Genomic DNA, 18,121 nt, shown 5'->3' with positions numbered 1-18,121 from the left:
TATAACAGTTGCATCACTCTAAATCTATGAAGAGTAGTTATACAATGTAAACATACTGAAGAATGAAGCCTTTATAAATTAGTGTTACTAGAAATAAAATGATAATTGCTCCTTACAGTATAGAACCAAAATTTAACAATTGGTGCATTGTAGAATTCATAGATTTTACGTCCAAAGGGGATCAATCTATATCTGTTCGGAACTTCCTCCTCTTCCTTCTTTCTTGCTGATGACTCTCCACTGCTACGTCCCAACATTGCCTATAAAATAAAATAAAAACATTGGATAAATGGATGAGAGGAAGCCGAATAGAAATAAATATAATTTGATATTCAGTATTATAAAAAAAAGCTGAGCGAAAAATCAATATTGTATTGAAATACTGACTGCATTTTCAAACGGTAAACCAGTACCACATCAACAAACAAAATCTAACTGCAATTCACAAAATTCTTGGAATACACAAAAAGATTTGCTTCTATTTGTGTGATTTGTCATTTTCCTGATTAGTGTGAATCAGGGAAAATGAAAACATATAACAGTGAGTGGAAGGACCATAGGACTGACAATTGTAATGTTGGAATAGCAACATAATAGGATCTGAGTGGTTGTGAAAGATACTTATTTCCTACTTCACATTTGGATCCATTGGCACATTGTTAGCTACAAGAACAGTATGTGCCAATCGAACCAATCCTATCTCCCCTTTTCATATGTCCCCAAAAAATGTGGAGTAAGACAACCATATCTGATCTCCCAAAATTTGGAGGACCTTTTAGTGACAGGAAAGAACTAAGAGTTTTCAAAATCTCTTTATTGTTACCTACTGCCTATCTGTATTTTTGCAATCCAGATACAATAGTCATGCATGGGAGAATAGCCTGATACAGATTTAGGGCATGTTAAAAGGGATGGAAGACAGACTAGAAGGAACATTTTTTTTGTAGAAGCTTCATCTAACTCAATTTCCTATCATTTAGTGGTGATCCTTATTTTTATACACCGAGTATGGTAGCTTTAACTAATTAGATGACATTGAATATGGTCTTGATTTTTTGATAAAATGGAGTGCCATTCATAAGTGTTTTACAGGAAATTCCAAAATATTTTCTTTAACAAACAAAAGAGAATAACGTATTGCGAAATAAAAGACATGGTCTTTCTTTCAAGAGAACACAAAACAGTATTATTGGTATCCTTAATTGATTTAGAGCCTTAAGATGGTTAAGATTGGATCCAACTCTGTTTTCAGGAATGTTGGCAGAATATATCTTTAAAGGTGTTGTAAATTACTTTTAGTATCTAATTATGGAATTTGTATTTTAAATTGTATTATTGCTTTGGTTTGTTTTGCATGAATTTATAAAATAGCACAGTAATGCATAAATTGATTAAATATTACTTAGATTAAATAATTAAAATATTAACAATTAATAGCTAAATATTATTGTTATAAATCCAAAACTGCAAACTATGTGAGGTCACCTTATCTGAAATTTAAAGGGACATTCTTGTGATTCCTTCCAGACATACTTAAAATTTCAAGATTTTTTTCAATTATTTTACATACAAAAATAAAGAAAATCTTCAATGAAAAATTGTCTGCAATAAAATGATCCTTTTGTCAATTACGCGAAAGAACTGGTGGAAATCAATCAATATTTATACCTGATTAAATTGTCCAAACAAAATGCAAATATCATTAAATGATACATATTATGCTAAGATAAGAAACATGAAAAAAGTATTATAATGTATAATTATATTAGATTTATATCTTTAACTATTAGTATTTATAAAAAGAGTCATTGTAGGTTTTTGCCAGCAAAAATTTTGGATTTTTGATTGATATTTTTTAAATAAAAAAGCAAAGTAAAAAAAAAAATTAAAATGAAGTTATAAAAACAAAAACATAAACAACACGAGTAATGTAAGGATATCATTAAAACATTTTAATGTTATCACATGTTATGGCTACTAGTTTTTTTTAGAATTCCCCTTTGCCCTTCAGTTTCAATGAGGAGAACATTATGGTTTTTCTTTAAAAAGGGAAGGATCTATCTGCTTTAGTTACAGCATGCTTTTCTTCAAATGTGTGGTATAGTGATTCTAATCCAGGAGTGTTAAACTCAATTTCCTTGAGGGCCACATCAGGGTTCTGTTTGACTTCAGGATGGGCATGGCCAGGGTTGGCATGGCCAGCTCAACGTCACTTGTATCGGGGGCGCCTGTGGTGGTCCGAGTCCTCTGCCAGCGAAAATGGACTCCTGAGCTCTGTTTTCAGCTGTGACAGCCTCCTGCAACCCTCTGCCAGCAAAACCTGAGCTCGGGAGGGCCTCCTGCAGCCCTCCTGAGCTCCATTTTTGCTGGCAGATGCACCACAGGGCAGGTCCTTTGCTGTTTCCAGGGCGGCCCCATGGGCCAGATCTAAGCACCCCGTGGGCCAGATCCATCCCCCAGGCCTTGAGTTTGACACCTCTGTTCTAATCAATGTTAGTTGGATATAATATAATGTTTGATATTCTCCATGTCTTACTGCACATTACTGCCTCATTCCTATTTTTCAAACTATTGTATCCTGCTTCCTTTCCAGGCATACTTGTTTAATATTCATTACTGCTCACCCGGGCAGTCTTTCAATCTCTCCTTTTTTCCTGTCAACAGCATTTAACCTAACAATGTGAACCTTTTGTTCATTTAAAACAATTACACATTTGAAGACTCTGAAAAGGAAAACCACATTATCAGACTCCTTCAAACCAACCACTCTGCTGTTGATTGAAGAAAGTCTGATTACACTCATGATCCTTCCGTATACATAATACTATAGGTTCACTAATTTAATATTAGACATGGGGAAAATACAGGTAAAGGATTGATCACAATAAGAAGAGGGAGAGGAAAACCATGCCACATCTGTTTTGGTATTTGCATGCCGGAATTTTGCTCAAACAAAACATGGTACTGGAGGAAATCATGGTCTGGGGTATGACAGAGACCAATTATTGTTCACTACGATGTAGACCCATTAAACAATCTGTGCTTTTTGGATTTGAATCAGCATGTCATCTATTGATCAGAAGCCAGCAAGAATTAGCTACTATTAAAGCAGAATAAGTTCATATCATAGGAAAGCAACCTGTCAATCTTATGCTGGCTTATGACCTTTTCCTCTTTTTCCGGGGTCCGGGGTCTTGCCTGCATAGGGGTCCTGTAGGTTGATCTTGTGCCTACGGTCGTCTCCTTCCCTGAATTGTGGTTCTTGTAGGCAGAGCCTTCTGCCTGCCCGCATATAAGATCCTGGGGATAGTTCTTGCTGATGGCCTGAAGAAAATAGCCTCATTTTTAACAAGCAATCCAGTTTTTAATGGCTTCTCTAAACTGAATAGGGCACTGAAAGAAAGTCAGTAGATGTAAAAATACAAATAAATGCTTATAAAATCTTATGCCAGCAGTGAATTTAAGAATATTTGGATTATATTAGAGGCTTTGATTCTGTTTTATGTACAATAAATTGATTTGAATTAGCCCTTCAAATTGCTAGAGCTGTCAGTGTTTGTCAGAATAAGCGTACTATCGAATGCATGTTTATAATGATTTAAAGAAAAGCAAATAAAATAACAGAAAAATAAAATGAATGAAAACTTAGGCCAAAGATTGACCCTAGCGGTATCAGAAAAGGCCAACATTAATCTTTAGAGAAATAGATGTTTAAAAGCAAACTACTTTCTGTAGTTTCAAATGTGAAATGATTTCCAAACTTCCTATTTTACAATTTTACAATTTACAATTTTTCAAAACCCCAAATAGCTTAAAGCTTTTCTATAAAAAAATTAGCCTTTCACCTATTTGTGAAGCCATTATCTTTGCTTTGCCTAATTTCAAGCTTTCAAATTTATTTTATTAATCATTTTATAACTAGAATCACCCTAAAATGATGTGTTTTGCCTTAGTATATTGCATCTACCCACACAGTATTTTAGAAAACTTCCTTGCATCATACACAAGCATGTTGGTAAAGTGTTTCAAGATTCCTACAGTTTTTTTGGAGGGGGTGGAGGAGTCTAGGGGATGGGCAGTGTTAAATATTGAGCATATTGTTTTAGGCACATTTCTGGAGTATATTTTCCTAATCATAAATGAAAAATAGATACAAAATATAACGAACATAAATAATAAGGAAATGTATGCTAAGCATTATAGCTTTCAGTGGAAATATTTTTGCTTAGTTTTTGTTTTATTTGTTTAAATGACTTGTTGATGCTCCTGTTGTATTCCAGCAGGTTTAATAGGCATTGTATAGAATGAGTTTTATTCATTAAAATATTATTGGAATTTGAACTTAATATCAACTTTCTTAGTTTGTTAATTCTCTTAACTTTTTGTTTTTAGTAAAAATTGGATAATTGCGAACCTCCTATAGTTTTATACAAGGTAACTTGAGATATGTTCTTCAAAAAAGTATTATAAATAACTGTATGAAAGAAACTCAATGTATAAAATATAAAATCACTAGTGCAATTTGGGAAGTGTGGTTATTCATCTCAACATGTTTTCTCCTAATAAATATACTGTACTATATTACATTCAAATTAGGAATTATTCCTGGTTACTATTAATACTTTGGTATAGTTTTTTTAAAAATGGATGCCTGAAGGAATGTGTATTGAATTATACTGTGTGCCTTGACACAGATGCCAACGATCAAAGAAATAATAATTATGCAAATCACTTCCAGCAATGTTTTCTCCTTACTGTGAGTTCCATATCTTCCTCTTCTTTTTCTTTTACTGTTTTTTCTGGCTCTTCCGGCTCTTTTTCTTGCAGATGGATCTCCTGAGCCTGAGACATGTAAGGCATATCGTCTTTGTTTTTGAACTCCAAGCTGAGAATTGAAGGAGGAAGTAGAATTCCTAGAATTACCTAAATCAATAATAATGATAATAACAATCATCACAATTAACAAAATTATGGTTATTGCCAGTTGCTCTTTTTGTTTATTATTACACATGCATTTTATGTAGCTAGGAATGAGACATTTAGGCATATATGCTTCAAAATTATGTAACTACAGTAGAACTTCTGGTCACGACCATAATTCGTTCCATAACTTTGGTCACAACTCAATTTGGTCGTAACCCGAACCTAATTTTGGAAATGTTGCGCTTACAAAAAAAATGGCATGGAAGGGGAAATCGGCTTTGAAAAAAAAAATTTTGGGGTGAATTTTTGGGTTGGAACCCGATTTGGTCACAGTCAGAAGCATTCGTGACCAGAGGTTCTACTTTATTTTGTAGGCAATGGTAAGAATGAAATCAATAATTGATTTAGTATTCTATAAAGTCCTGGCCCTTAAAGTTTTAAAATGAGTTGGCCATCCACCTTTCTGAAGTGCAAAGACATATGGCTGTTCTCTATTTTTAGAAACAGTCAATTCTTTATATTATATTTATATGCTGATTTAACTTATAAACTTTCTCATAAGTTTCACACTTAAAAGAATCCTGACCTTTAGACTTGAGTTTTTACGCATCCGAAGCCTCCCCATCCACATATCTGTGAGTAGCATTTGGCTACACGTGTGTGCAATGAAATCTCGATGCTTGGCTGCCACTGCAAGTTGCAGACATGTGGCATTGCTCCAGTTCTTCAACTCATATGTCAGCAGTTTCATAGCCAGCTGTTCATCCTGCTTGTAGGATTGGTCCAGCAGCTCCACTGCCAGCTGGCCAAAATCTCTGCAAGAAAAGGCATTTTTTAAAGCTTGTGAATCTGTTACTGTTTGTGGCATCTAAACAATTGTTAACAGCTACTTCTGCAGGGATTGCCTCACAGCCTGGCATGTTTGGCTAAGATCCTGAGAGCACTTGCAGATATTGTGTTTCAGATTAGACCCTTCATTAAATCACTTAGTTTCAATTTTGCTAGGAAACCTTAGCTTCCACTTATCTGCTATCCTCTCCTTGTTGCTAATCTGGTTGCTCTGATCTCATTTGTATTAGAACTCTGTGAGGGAATCAGATTTTCAATAATAAAAGTATAGTGTAATTTAACCAAGCTTTATGACTATAGGAAGTCTTGACTGACTATAGCAAGGGTGTCAAACTGGATTTCGTCGAGGGGCGGGGGTGGTGGAATGGGACGGACGGCCTTGCGCGGCCCCCACAGCCCATTTTTGGGCTCTATGGCCTCCTGCAGCACTCTGACGGCCGAAAATGAGCCACAAGGGGGCCTTGTGCGAGCCCCCCACTGCCCGTTTTGGCCAGCAGAGGCACTGTGGGCCAGTCCTCTGATATTTCTAGGCTGGCCTGCAGGCCAAATCTAAGCACCATACGGGCCGCATCCAGCCCATGGGCCTTGAGTTTAACACCCCTGGACTAAAGTCTTTATGATTAGACGAAAGTTTGGAACATATGAAGAATAGTTGCAGGAATTGGGTATATCTAGTCTAGTGAAAAGAAGGACTAAGGGAGATATGATAGCAGTGTTGCAGTATTTGAGGGGCTGCCATAAAAATAAGGGGAGGGGAGGGAAAACTATTTTCCAAAGCACCAGAAGGCAAGAAAAGAACCAATGGATGGAAACTAATCAGGGAGATAAGCAACCTAGAGCTAAGGAGAAATTTCCTAACGGTGAGAACAATCAACCAGTGAATGGCTTGCATTCAGAAGTTGTGGGTGTCCCATTACTGGAGGCTGTTAAGAAGAGACTGGAGAGCCATTTATCTAAAATGGTATAGACTCTTCTACTTGAGCAGGGGGTTGGACTGGATGACCTGCAAGGTCCCTTCCAATTCTGTTATTCTATGTAGTTCTATGAATTAAGCCTTAGCACCTTCTTTTTCTATTCAAATTTCTGTCTGATGCTCTGGTAATTGTAGACATAATGAGGGACTGGATTTGGCTAAACAGACTGAGTTTCCAAAAGATGCTTTTTCAAAAAGCAACTGGACTTTCTGATTTTTCTTTGAAGGCATTTCGCTTCTCATCCAAGAAGCTTCTTCAGCTTCTTCGAAGAAAAACCAGAAAGTCCAGTTGCTTCTTGAAAAAGCACCTTTGGGAGAATCATGACCTGGATGACTGAGAATCTCCATAGACATTTAGACTGAGTTTCATATGAAACAAGATCCCAATAATGATAAAATATGCTTGCCTTGGCATATTTTATTACTCAGATGTATACATTTCTGAATTAAGAATGCTCATAAAGGCATTTAGCATGCCATGGTTAATCAGGCCATAAATGTTATCAGCAGTCACTTATATGTTTATAATATTAAGTTTAAACTATTGCACACGGCTGTCAAACTCCTGGCCCATGGGCCGGGATGCGTCATGCACTGGCCACGCCCACGCCCGATTTAGCGAAGGGGAAAAAAGTCCTAATACGTCATGTGATGCCGCCATGATGCCATGAGTTTGACACCCCTGCTATTGCAGTATTCTTTTTATAGGGTAGCTCTTTAAAGGACTGACATGTAATAGAAACTGCCAGATAGGGTTATTTGGGCTTTAGATTGGAGTTCCAACGTCTGAATTATTTTCTGAGCAAACTGTAAAGTACTGTTTTTGACCAATAAAACCCTGGCTTTTTATGGATCTGGAAGATTGATTTCCCATGTTCCTAACAACAATCTTTGTTATAACTGTTTTCCCTTTTGCATGGCTAACCCTCAATTCTAACAGTGAAGTCTTATAAGTCAATATTCTCAATGGCTGTTTGAAATGGTTTGGCTTAGAAGCATTGTTCTGTTCTACAAAGGCCAGCCCACTGAGCCCTTGGCTTGGAGTGAAATGTTTATTTCTCTTGCAAGCCTTTCAGTCATCGGTGAGAGTATTTGCAAACATTCCAAGAGGGAGCCCTCATGCCACCACAGTTTACACTGCCTGTTTTTTCTCCTAGGATTTGGAAAGCATTTTGAGACTTCTAGTTTAATAAGCTCAGTAATAAAAAGAAGTGGTGTTATTCTATCTAGATTCTGTGTCTTACAAAACGAAGGACATCGACGTAACATTCATGAATCGCTCAACCTGGAGTTGTGATTAAGTTCCTGAGATATGTCATCCACCATATCATTTTCAGATGCTTCATGGGCCATTGCTTTGCAGAGTTTGCAGGCTACCAGAGCCTTAGCCATGGCTTCCTCTCCATGTTGCCAGAAGAAAAGAGCCATCTTCTGGCGCTTCATCAGGACAGCCCATACCATCAGTTCATGAAAGGGGAAAGGGAAATGGTTAATCTCAGGATCATCTAGGTCTATATCCACTTCCTCTTCTCGTTTCTTAGTGGTCTTTCTTCCCCTCCGTAGTGGAACATCATCCTGATGAGCATAGAAAAATATTGTTAGGCTAAAGGTAACTCTAGGAATATAATGCCATTCTTAAAAAGACATTGAACTTATTTCTTTTCTATAGTTGCACAGGAGCTTACCTGGATCTAATTACTCAGAAAGATTTCTCTCTCTCTCCCTCTCTCTCTCTCTCTCTCTCTCCCTCCCTCCCTCCTTGCAATGATAATGCCTAATAGCTTTCAAAACTGTATAAATTACCTTTAATTTATTTAACAGCAATAATTTAGAGATATACTTAACAATCAGCAATTAAGCACTCCACAAATACTTGTCTGGTATGCCCAGTGCTGATTTAATACTCCTGGGAAAATCATGTTCAACATCCTGATGCATTCTCATCTAAATATAGAATTTTAATAATTTTGATTTCACAATTAGTTTTCTGATCATTTTTGAAGAGGTGTTTTTTTCCCAAGAAAGCTTATAATATTATAATTTTCTATACTGGCTCTTACCTAATACTTCTAATGTTTGTGGTTGTTTCCAAATACAGGTATTTGAATGTATTCTTCACTAAAACTGTGAAATTTTATTAGAAGTCTTTAAATAAGCTTTTCTGCCTCTTTTCCATAGTTATACATATGAATATGTGCACAGTGTCATAGATGAAAATTGACCTCCTTTACGAACTATCTTGAAAACACGTATTATTTTCCTGCCAGGATTTAAAGATAAATTTTAGGTATGCCTGATGCTCTAGGCATGTCCAGTGGGATTTCTTTTCCATCATTTCTTCCTTCTTCTCTTCTCATTTTACTTCCCTCCTCTATGGTGGGAAAAGAAGCTCCATTTGAAATCTTAAATTGCAAATGTTCTTCAGTACATAGAAGTAGTTACTGGGTTTTAAAAAATCTTGTAAGTCATGTGTTCACATGAAATCACAGTCCTCAATATATTTTGTTCTGTTGTAAAAGTTTCTAAAATGTCATTAAAATGAGTGAGCTGCCACTTACCTCCATTCCCAGAAGTTTTAGGGCCTTGGGCTGTGAGTAAAAAAAGAAAAGAATAATTCTATATATAACTTTTCAAAAAGCACAGGGACTAAATAAAACCTATCCTGTTCATTCATCATTTTTGGATTCAGCATACATACTTTGCAAGCTTCTTGATGTTATTAGTGCAATCACTTTCTACTATTTAACTGTTTTTACATATCCCTATTGTTTGGGAAAGATCTGTATTATTGCACAAAAATTCCAAAATTCATTAAAGAAAAGTAAACTTCTTTAATAATGTGGACCCTTATGGGTTTTTTTCCCCAGCACCCAGATTTATTCCAGCATTCTAAACTTCTGGACAAAAAAAATCAGATGTTGCTCCCTCAACTCCCCAGAGAATCCTGAAAGGATATTCTAAGTTTCCTATATGTTAGGAACTGGATAAAATGTCAGCAAATCCTTTCCCACTTTGTATCAGGCCGAGCAATATCTTGCATCTAATGCTTAGCCCCTTGCATCTCTTCAGCATTTTGGAGCTATAATTAGAGTTTGTTGGATGCACCTGTAACTGAAAAGAGGCATTCAGGTACAAGCCCAGTTGCTGTAGGACAGGGGTGTCAAACACATGTCAAACACAGCAGCATCACATGACATATCACGACACCCTCCCCTTCGCTATACGCGGCATGGGCGTGGCCAGTGCGTGATGCATCTGGCCTGCAGGCTGTGAGTTTGACAGCCCTGCTGTAAGGGGTTGGGATGATATTATTGATTGATATCTCCTCCTGTATTTGTAAAGTGCCATACTGTTATGTGTTTCAATTACTTTAAATTTAAAAAGAGGTGATTGGACACATTTTAGAGCAGAGAATGATGTCTTCCAACTGTCATTTTATTTTCTTACATATTTATGAATTAGATATATGTTGGGATAGAGCCAGAATTCAGTACTTCATAATTATTTACTGTGAGAAATGCACTGGAAAATGAAAGGAAAGAATAATAATATCCGATTGTTATTATCCAGGAAGAAATCGGCTTGAGGGATGGAATGGGAAAGCTAGCAGAAATCTGGGATTAATTAGAGTAAGAGCTATATCAATCCTTTGAGGCAGTCCAGGGCAGGAAACAGACAGCATAGGAACTACCGTAACTCTGCTTTATTATTATAGGAGATAAAGCAGAAATTTGAAAGCCTGCCAAATTTCCCCTTTCCCTCCTTCTTACACCCAAAAAACTCAAGGCGGATCATCCTTGAGTTTATTTCTCACTTCCTCCTCCCATTCCTGGGAATTTATTCCTCCTATGCCTAAAGTGATGTTTTCACAGTGATTGGTGCATATTGTCTCAAGGTTATTTTTGCACTCCTCTAAGGCTATTTTATGAAAAGAGTAGAGGAAGCAGGGAGAAAGAACAAGCTGAGGAATTTCTTGACATGCGAGATGGAGGAGGGAGGAACTGAAGTTGAATCTCAGATCAGCCTACTTCACAGGGTTGTTGTTATGGAGAAAAACACATGTATACTTGTGGTTCCTGAGTGAAAGGAGAGATATCAATCAATTCAACAAACAAAAGAGAGGACAGGAAAGAAATATATTTTTGTTACAGATTGTGTCTTTGGTCTATACTATGAGTTGAGAATGAAACAGGGTATGTAACAGAAGTAAATAATTTAAGTGTATGTTAGAGCAGGGAGGTGGTGATGACTTTAGAATCTAAAGGTTTAGAATTTAGGGAAGGAATGACCTTTGAGTAAGTGTATTCAAAAGAAGGAATTTGTTCACAGAATGAGCTCAGAACACACCATTTTCTTGTACTGAAGTAACTGGCTCAGCCCAGAAACATTGTACGGCGGTGCCCATAACAGTTTTTCAATGTTCAAGATGTATCCAAAGGCCTAGTAATGTCATCTAACTAAGTCACCTTTGACTTGATCACTTGTCAACCCACTTCATTAAATTTACTTTTTATGAAACAGGTTTAAAAAACTCAATAATAACAGTCCTTACTCTCTTGGGGCCAAATAAGTTGTGATAGAGTGTTCGGAAGCGTTTTCGAGTATAATTACAGCGATAAGCTCCTCCCATCAGGTACTCAATCACCAGGCCAATATCAATTAGACTTATCCTATAGTCTGGTGGTAGGTTTCCCTATTTTTTTCCAATAGAATAAAAGACACACAAAACAAGGGAGGGGGGAAGATACAACTGATTATTAAGTCTATTACACACATTTTTTTATAAGTATGAGAGATTTAAATGAAACATAACATATTATTATGCTTATTAATTAATTCACCTTAAAATAGATCCAACCGAAACCTGGATATTCGCGCTTGGAAAAAAGACATAAATTACGTAAGAAAATGTGTTAAAAGATAGCAGTAATAGAAGATAATAAGTTTCAGAACACAGGATTTAGGCTATTCTGAGAAGAAAAGCAGGATACACTACTGCAGAACAAGGAAAGCATGAAGGCAAAGCATTTTACAGAAACTCTACGTATTTGCTGGAACCTGGTGGTGTCCCAAATAAGCCATACAACAGTCTTATATCCTGAGGAATATGTTTATGCTCTGGCAAATGGCTTGGGGTTGGGTGTCTTCCTGCTTCTATCACGCTTTTAAGAATGTCTTTTCCAAACTTACTCCTGGGACAGGAAGGCAACTTTATCATAAATAGATGCTGAATGCTTTAATCAGAAATGTTGCTCTTTTATTGAATATTAAATATTTATTAATATTAATTAATTAATATTAAATAAATATTAAATACTGAATATTAAATATTTAGCAGAAGTCTCCTTCCTGTGATTCTTTAATTAATACTTTCACTTTTATTTCCTAAAACACCAAAACTGTCTTCGTACACATGGTTGACAATTAAAAAGTGAAAAATTCTTATATCTACCAGCCTGCAGGAATTAAAATTCTTTCACTTGAAGTTTTGGTTACTGATTTTTTTGCTATGTAGTCTTGCATCTTCCAAAAAGGAAATATATTTGGCTGTAATCACAGTGAAATAACATCTGATATCTAGAAAAGGTGTGTGCAGAAGAATTAATTTTCACTTTTTAGAGACAAATCTATATGACAGTGAATTTGTCCTCAATGTTTTTGGGAGATTCCAATGTGTTCTCCTCATTTAAATAAAAGTTGATTTAAGTTATATCTATATATCATCTGTCATTTAATGCCAAAATTCATCTGTTACCTCATTACTTAGCACTGAGTGGGCCAAATAATGAATTTACCTCATAAGCCATTTCTCAGATCTTGCTCCACTGACTTTCAATTCTCCTAATATTAAAAAGGACATGTTTCTATGTTATTACTGTAATGCAAAAACAGTTTACAATCCACCCACCCCCATATATAGAAAGCATAGGCCTACTGTTGTATATACAAAATCTTGCACTTGCTTATTTGTCGTGTCTAAATAAATATATTGCTTTAAGAATGATAGTATAGTTGATGTAGCCCGCACTTTATACGCCTAGTAAATAAACACAAAATGCCATTTTGAGATTACTGTAATCATGCCTATATTACTTATTTAGGATTTACAGTATATTATGAGCTATTAATTTTACTGGTTTTAAAGATGTTTGGATCAAATTTATATAATCTGGTCTATTGCCAATTAAAATAACATGAACATAAAATAAAGTTTTTGATTCCAAATATTTTAAATGATTATACAATCTATTGGTATTTTTACTAAATTTTATTCTACTCAGGTATCAATCTGCTAGCTACAAACTGAGAATCATTCTTCTGTTTTTTTCTAGATTAGAAGCCATTCAAACCTATTCGAATAATGTCTGAATACCCAATGAAAGTGAAATATTTCTATGATATTTTTTATGACTCCGATTGTAAGGCTTAATTGTAGTTTTGTTTCTTCTAGAAAAACCCAAGAATAATTCCTTTTTCTAAAACCTTTTAAAGTATAGCCTGATTATGTTGATCGTAATAACATTTCATTATTTAAGAACTTTATTGCTTTGTTTGAAAAGCAATTTCTACTCAATGGCTCTCTCCTTTTAAACTGACATGCTTAGGACTAAAGAATAATTGTTAGAAATCCAGAAAGTGACACCTTTTCTACAGATGCTTAATTTTGAGCATAATCATAACGCATAGATACAGCCTACTGGTCATGAATTAATCACAAAGGTATAAATATATACCTAGTAAGAGAGAGGGGGAAAAAAGGGTAGAAATGTTTACTATATGAACGCTAGAGGGCACTCTTTAGCCATCAAAGTTCCCAACATGTTTTCCTTTTGTTATTTGAGTAATCATTAAACATCAAATTTGGCAAAAAAGTAGTCATTATAGGCCAAACACTTTTCTGACTAATGACTTGTTGTCAGTGCCCTTGATTTCAAATATAGGAGAAATGGCTTTTATTAACTAAATAAAAGAGGTGAAAAGGCCACATTGTCCATTCTTTTCCATAAACTCATTAGAGCATACATTTATTTAGAACTGGAATTCAAGAATTATCCATGATCTTTCACTGTTATCACTTTTAAAGTCTTTTAATATAAGGAAAAGTGCATAATTTTGCTATTTTTGCTAACTTCCCTTTCCTTGCATGCAAGCAAAATTATTTTTATGGTTACTTGAAAGGTATTCTCTTTGCACCCTTTACAATGAGAAAGAAATGATTTTCCTTAACATAATTGGGGCAAAGACTATCTCCAGTATTAGGTTCTTCTCACACTGCACTTTTATACTATTGAGAAAAACTGGATTTTGTTACTTAAAATATATAACTGCTACATAACCACAAGAGTATGTTTTGGAATTTTTCATATGCAACTTTAAATGTGCTCACATTCTGCTTTATATTTAGCTGTTTAATTTTCAAGTATTATAAAGGTGCCAGGAATGTACATACTAAAAGTATTTTTCAGTCTTAATATTAAACTGCTCTTCAGCAGAATAAAGTGAATATAATTTATTTCTCTGGTTAATACTTACAAAGTACTTCATTTTAACAAATATTTATTTGATCTTAAAGGGTTTCAATAAAACTGATGTTAAGCTATGGGAAATAAAAATTTGTCAGAATGAGATAAGTTGCTTTAGACCGTCATCTGTCTCTGTCATGGGCAGTGAAACATTGTGCTGTCAACATAATGATATGTTGCATTAAGAAGTTATTTTCTAAAATGCCATTTCATTTAAATTGATGTCAGATTTGTTGATAGATTCAGAAACTGAAGAGAATGAAATGTTATCAGCTAAGGTCTACAGGAATCATCTAATATCTTGTAGCATAACATTTTACTTCTTCATTATTTATGAAGTGAATATATGTGTGTGTGTGTGTGTATGTGTGTGAGATATTCATACAAAATGAACAGAGAAGCAAAAAGCTTGAATTAAATTAATCCCTGATTTTGAATTAGGCAGCACTGTGCTGCATATTTATGACATTTTTAGTTGTAAAAAGTTCTGTTATTGTCCCAATAGACAGTTAGCTCTGTTATTGAAAAAATGTTGGCCTGGTTCTCCAAAATTAAATGAAGTAACAAGTGTAAAATAAGTTCTCAAAAAGTTTTTCTCCTGCTTCCAAGCATATTCAAACATTTCAATTTTTTTCCTCAAACTTCTGAGTTACTTATGATTTAAAATTCTTTAAACATTTTGTTGGAAACTCTGTCTCTGTATTTTTGTTTTACAAATGCTTAAAGGGCAACCCATTTTAAATCTATATTTTTCTCATTCTCTGGACATTTATGTTTTAAGGCGAAATTGCCTTAAAACTGAAATCTACAAATATGTAAATTTATACCTGATGGTCTTTGGATTTTATGCATGGTCCAGATGATTATAAGACTGTGATCAAGTACATAGGCACCCACTAGGCAATAGATATTAAGTTCACCTGTTTTAGTACCTATTTCCCCCTTCCTCCCAATTTATAAATAATCAATTTATAGTTTTGCCAGCAAAAAGAAAATTTCGGGGATAAGGTTTTATTTAGCTAATGTTATGCTCTGGTTCTTCCCACGATTATTCTTATGGACAGATAGAGGTGAGACTTTCTTATACCACTTTAAAGTTGGGGTTTAATTTATATCATTGTATCTCCATGAAGAAAATAATCATCCAACATAAAGGCATGAAGAAGCTGTAAGAATTGCAACCAAAACCTGTAGGGCCAACAAGTTTCTTTTCACTCTCTCCTTCACTCTGCTGCTAATCATGCAAGAGATGGAATATGATTGAATAGGATCCAAGACATATTGATAAAAAAGCACACTCTCTTTCCACCAGTTCCTTTAAGTAGCTTCAGTCACACAAACTGAGTTATATCTAAACTGTTTTCTTTTTAACCTTACTATTTCAAAAAGATAGCGGGCTTTATAAAAAAAATAGCACTTAACAAAGCTGAAAATAATGCAATGATTCAAGATCCAGCACAACAATAATATATATTGCAATGTCCAACACTGGCCCACAATATGGAAATCAGCATTCATAACACTGATGGCTATTAAAATACATCTATTGCATAAATCCACATCACATGAAAAACACCTACAGTCCACTAGCAGAAGCAGTATGCCTAAAGCGTCTAAAGTAACCACTAGCAGCCACTAAATAGTTAACTGTACTGTACACAAGGCTGAGAATCATTACGAACACATACTGCACAACTGCAATGGCTGAAGGTGGAAGAAAGCTCTTGTTGGTAGCCCATGCAAAACAGAGGCTGTCTCTAATGACAAGAAGCAGCTACAATATTACCTTCATATTACTGTCCACCTTCGGACTCTTACCTTTTTGACATCTCTGACAAGGTGATACAAAGTGTTGGATGGCCCATGTCTCTGAAAAGGATCACAACAAACAGCTTAATAGTTCTGATGTATCTGAAGAAGTTATTTGGATTAAAGGACAGAGAGTCCAACTAAAAAGCTCATAACACCCAAAGTACTGAATGTGACAACTGTGTAGTTTCTTAATGTCTAACAAAACACTTGAATCAAAAGAAGAGAATATTTGTAGCTTAGGGTTGAGCTTTGTTATTTTCTTGCAAATGTGTCATTACCCAACTAGGCAACATTATCAGTGCTAGTAGGGAGTAAGGTTTGCTCTACGTTTATATACAGAGAGCAAACCCCACTCCCTTCTTGCACTCATAATGTTACCTAGCTATAAATATTCTCTTCTTTTGATTCAAGTGTTCTCCTTCCATATGAAAAGACTTAGTTGCAGTATATTAATTTTTAGAAAGATGCTCCAAATGAGCGGAGATAGAAGTAGACTTAATCCAACATTTTAATGTGGATCAAAAGGTACTAAACTGCAGTTCTTCAAACATTTACTACTAGGTGAAAATTGAGTCATGGACAAATAGTACTAATGGCCTTTAACCATCTCATGAAATTTAAGTATGATGTATGATGTATGCCTTATATAGAGATTACCAAATCATGCAATTCTTGATTTATTTATTTTTTGGTTTTAAAAACAAAACTTTATTCATTCTTAAAAACATTTAAAACATACAAAAGCTTGATTAAGTTAAAAGTTAACTTAATCAAGAAACAAATTTACATATACATATACAATACACAACTTCAACTACTAACTAATTTCTATTATTATATATACATATATACAAACCTACAGTGACATATTTCATTTTCTATCTATCTGACAGGGCAGTTTTTAATTATGTTAATTTCCTCTAAATTTCATCTCTACCCATTTACCCAGGATAAGGAGGACTCAAAATATTTTACAATATGGAATAGATGGTACCAGTGGATAAATCAGAGGAGGGTAAATGGGCAATTCTTGATTTTTTAAAATGAGTTAATGTTGGGGAGTGATTAAGAAAACAGAGCAGGAGGCAATGTATACTGACCTCTGCAGAGTTAGAATAATTACCATATGTCCTTAATATTATACCACCCATGCAGCCTGAGATAGACTTTAGATTACCATTATTATTCCCCACTATTAATAAATGAAAATCAAGCAAAAATTCAATAGGCAGCATTATTTTTTCTGGCTGTATGAGGAAAATGGCTGTCTATTGAATTTTTGCTCATATTTTAAGTGAAATACATGAGTTACAGCCTGCTGGTAAGTGAAAGTTTTATTATTTTGACAAGGCAGCTGATATTCCCTGAGAAATAATAGGAACCAAATAGCACAGTTGAAATGGTCTGCTTTAGCCTAGCCAGTTCAGTGGTGTTTTGAAAATGGCATTTTTTTTAAAAAAGCAATTCATCTTGGGAGCAAATTATTTTTAACAGAATCCAAACTATAAAAGGGTACAGATAGGTTTTTTTAAAGCATAGTATACAGTTGTATTAGGCTTTAATAAAAGAATAAGCAGGCAAAACATTATGAGATTTTGTTACAGGAACACTTTAAGGAAGGCAAGCATTATTTCGGGAATGAAGAAATTGGATGAATTTCTGGGCTTCATGCTAGGGCTTGAAGGGAATTAAATAAACAAATAGGACCCCTACCGTATTATACAGCTCTTCTAGTCTGGAGAGGGTGAGAAAACGATGCATGCTTACTCCATTTTCTATGAGTAACTTCACAAAATCCACTCTGTCTAACACCAGGGCATCCAACATTGCCTGTTCAAGGGACCCCACCTAAAAAGGAAATAGCTTAATCAGGGAGACCTTGTGATCAGTGGAGAATGTTCATACAAAAAGGGAAATATTTTTCATTTTCCTATCATTTAAAAAACGGGTTCCACATAACATTCTTTTTCAATACAATTTTGGGATGTTCTTTTTACTTCTATTCTCTTGTTGTGGATATCTCCTGTCAGTTTTTACCAAC

General features: G+C 35.0%; 1 protein-coding gene across 12 annotated transcripts in view; it reads right to left on the bottom strand.

The window, feature by feature from the left end:
- TRPM3 (transient receptor potential cation channel subfamily M member 3) overlaps positions 1-18,121 on the bottom strand; it is a 319,398-nt gene that overhangs the window by 23,132 nt on the left and 278,145 nt on the right. For 3 of the 12 annotated variants that reach the window (XM_034410250.3, XM_087886149.1, XM_087886151.1), the window contains exons 11-20: positions 17,794-17,928; positions 16,087-16,137; positions 11,587-11,622; positions 11,298-11,438; positions 9,304-9,333; positions 8,031-8,320; positions 5,510-5,738; positions 4,756-4,923; positions 3,199-3,324; positions 117-260 (exon numbers count right to left, since the gene is read on the bottom strand). In XM_034410250.3, coding sequence (XP_034266141.2) covers positions 117-260; positions 3,199-3,324; positions 4,756-4,923; positions 5,510-5,738; positions 8,031-8,320; positions 9,304-9,333; positions 11,298-11,438; positions 11,587-11,622; positions 16,087-16,137; positions 17,794-17,928 — 1,350 coding nt within the window. Of the gene's footprint in view, positions 1-116; positions 261-3,139; positions 3,325-4,755; positions 4,924-5,509; positions 5,739-8,030; positions 8,321-9,303; positions 9,334-11,297; positions 11,439-11,586; positions 11,623-16,086; positions 16,138-17,793; positions 17,929-18,121 lie in introns of those variants that run through there. The other 9 variants (XM_087886148.1, XM_087886150.1, XM_087886152.1 and 6 more) reach the window with 5 other exon arrangements.

Source organism: Pantherophis guttatus, chromosome 2 (assembly GCF_059756535.1).
Source record: "Pantherophis guttatus breed Tessera chromosome 2, ASM5975653v1, whole genome shotgun sequence".
In the NCBI taxonomy this organism is placed as follows: Eukaryota; Metazoa; Chordata; class Lepidosauria; order Squamata; family Colubridae; genus Pantherophis; species Pantherophis guttatus.
Note: the sequence above shows the minus strand (reverse complement) of the source record. Positions and strands in the feature narration are given on the sequence as shown.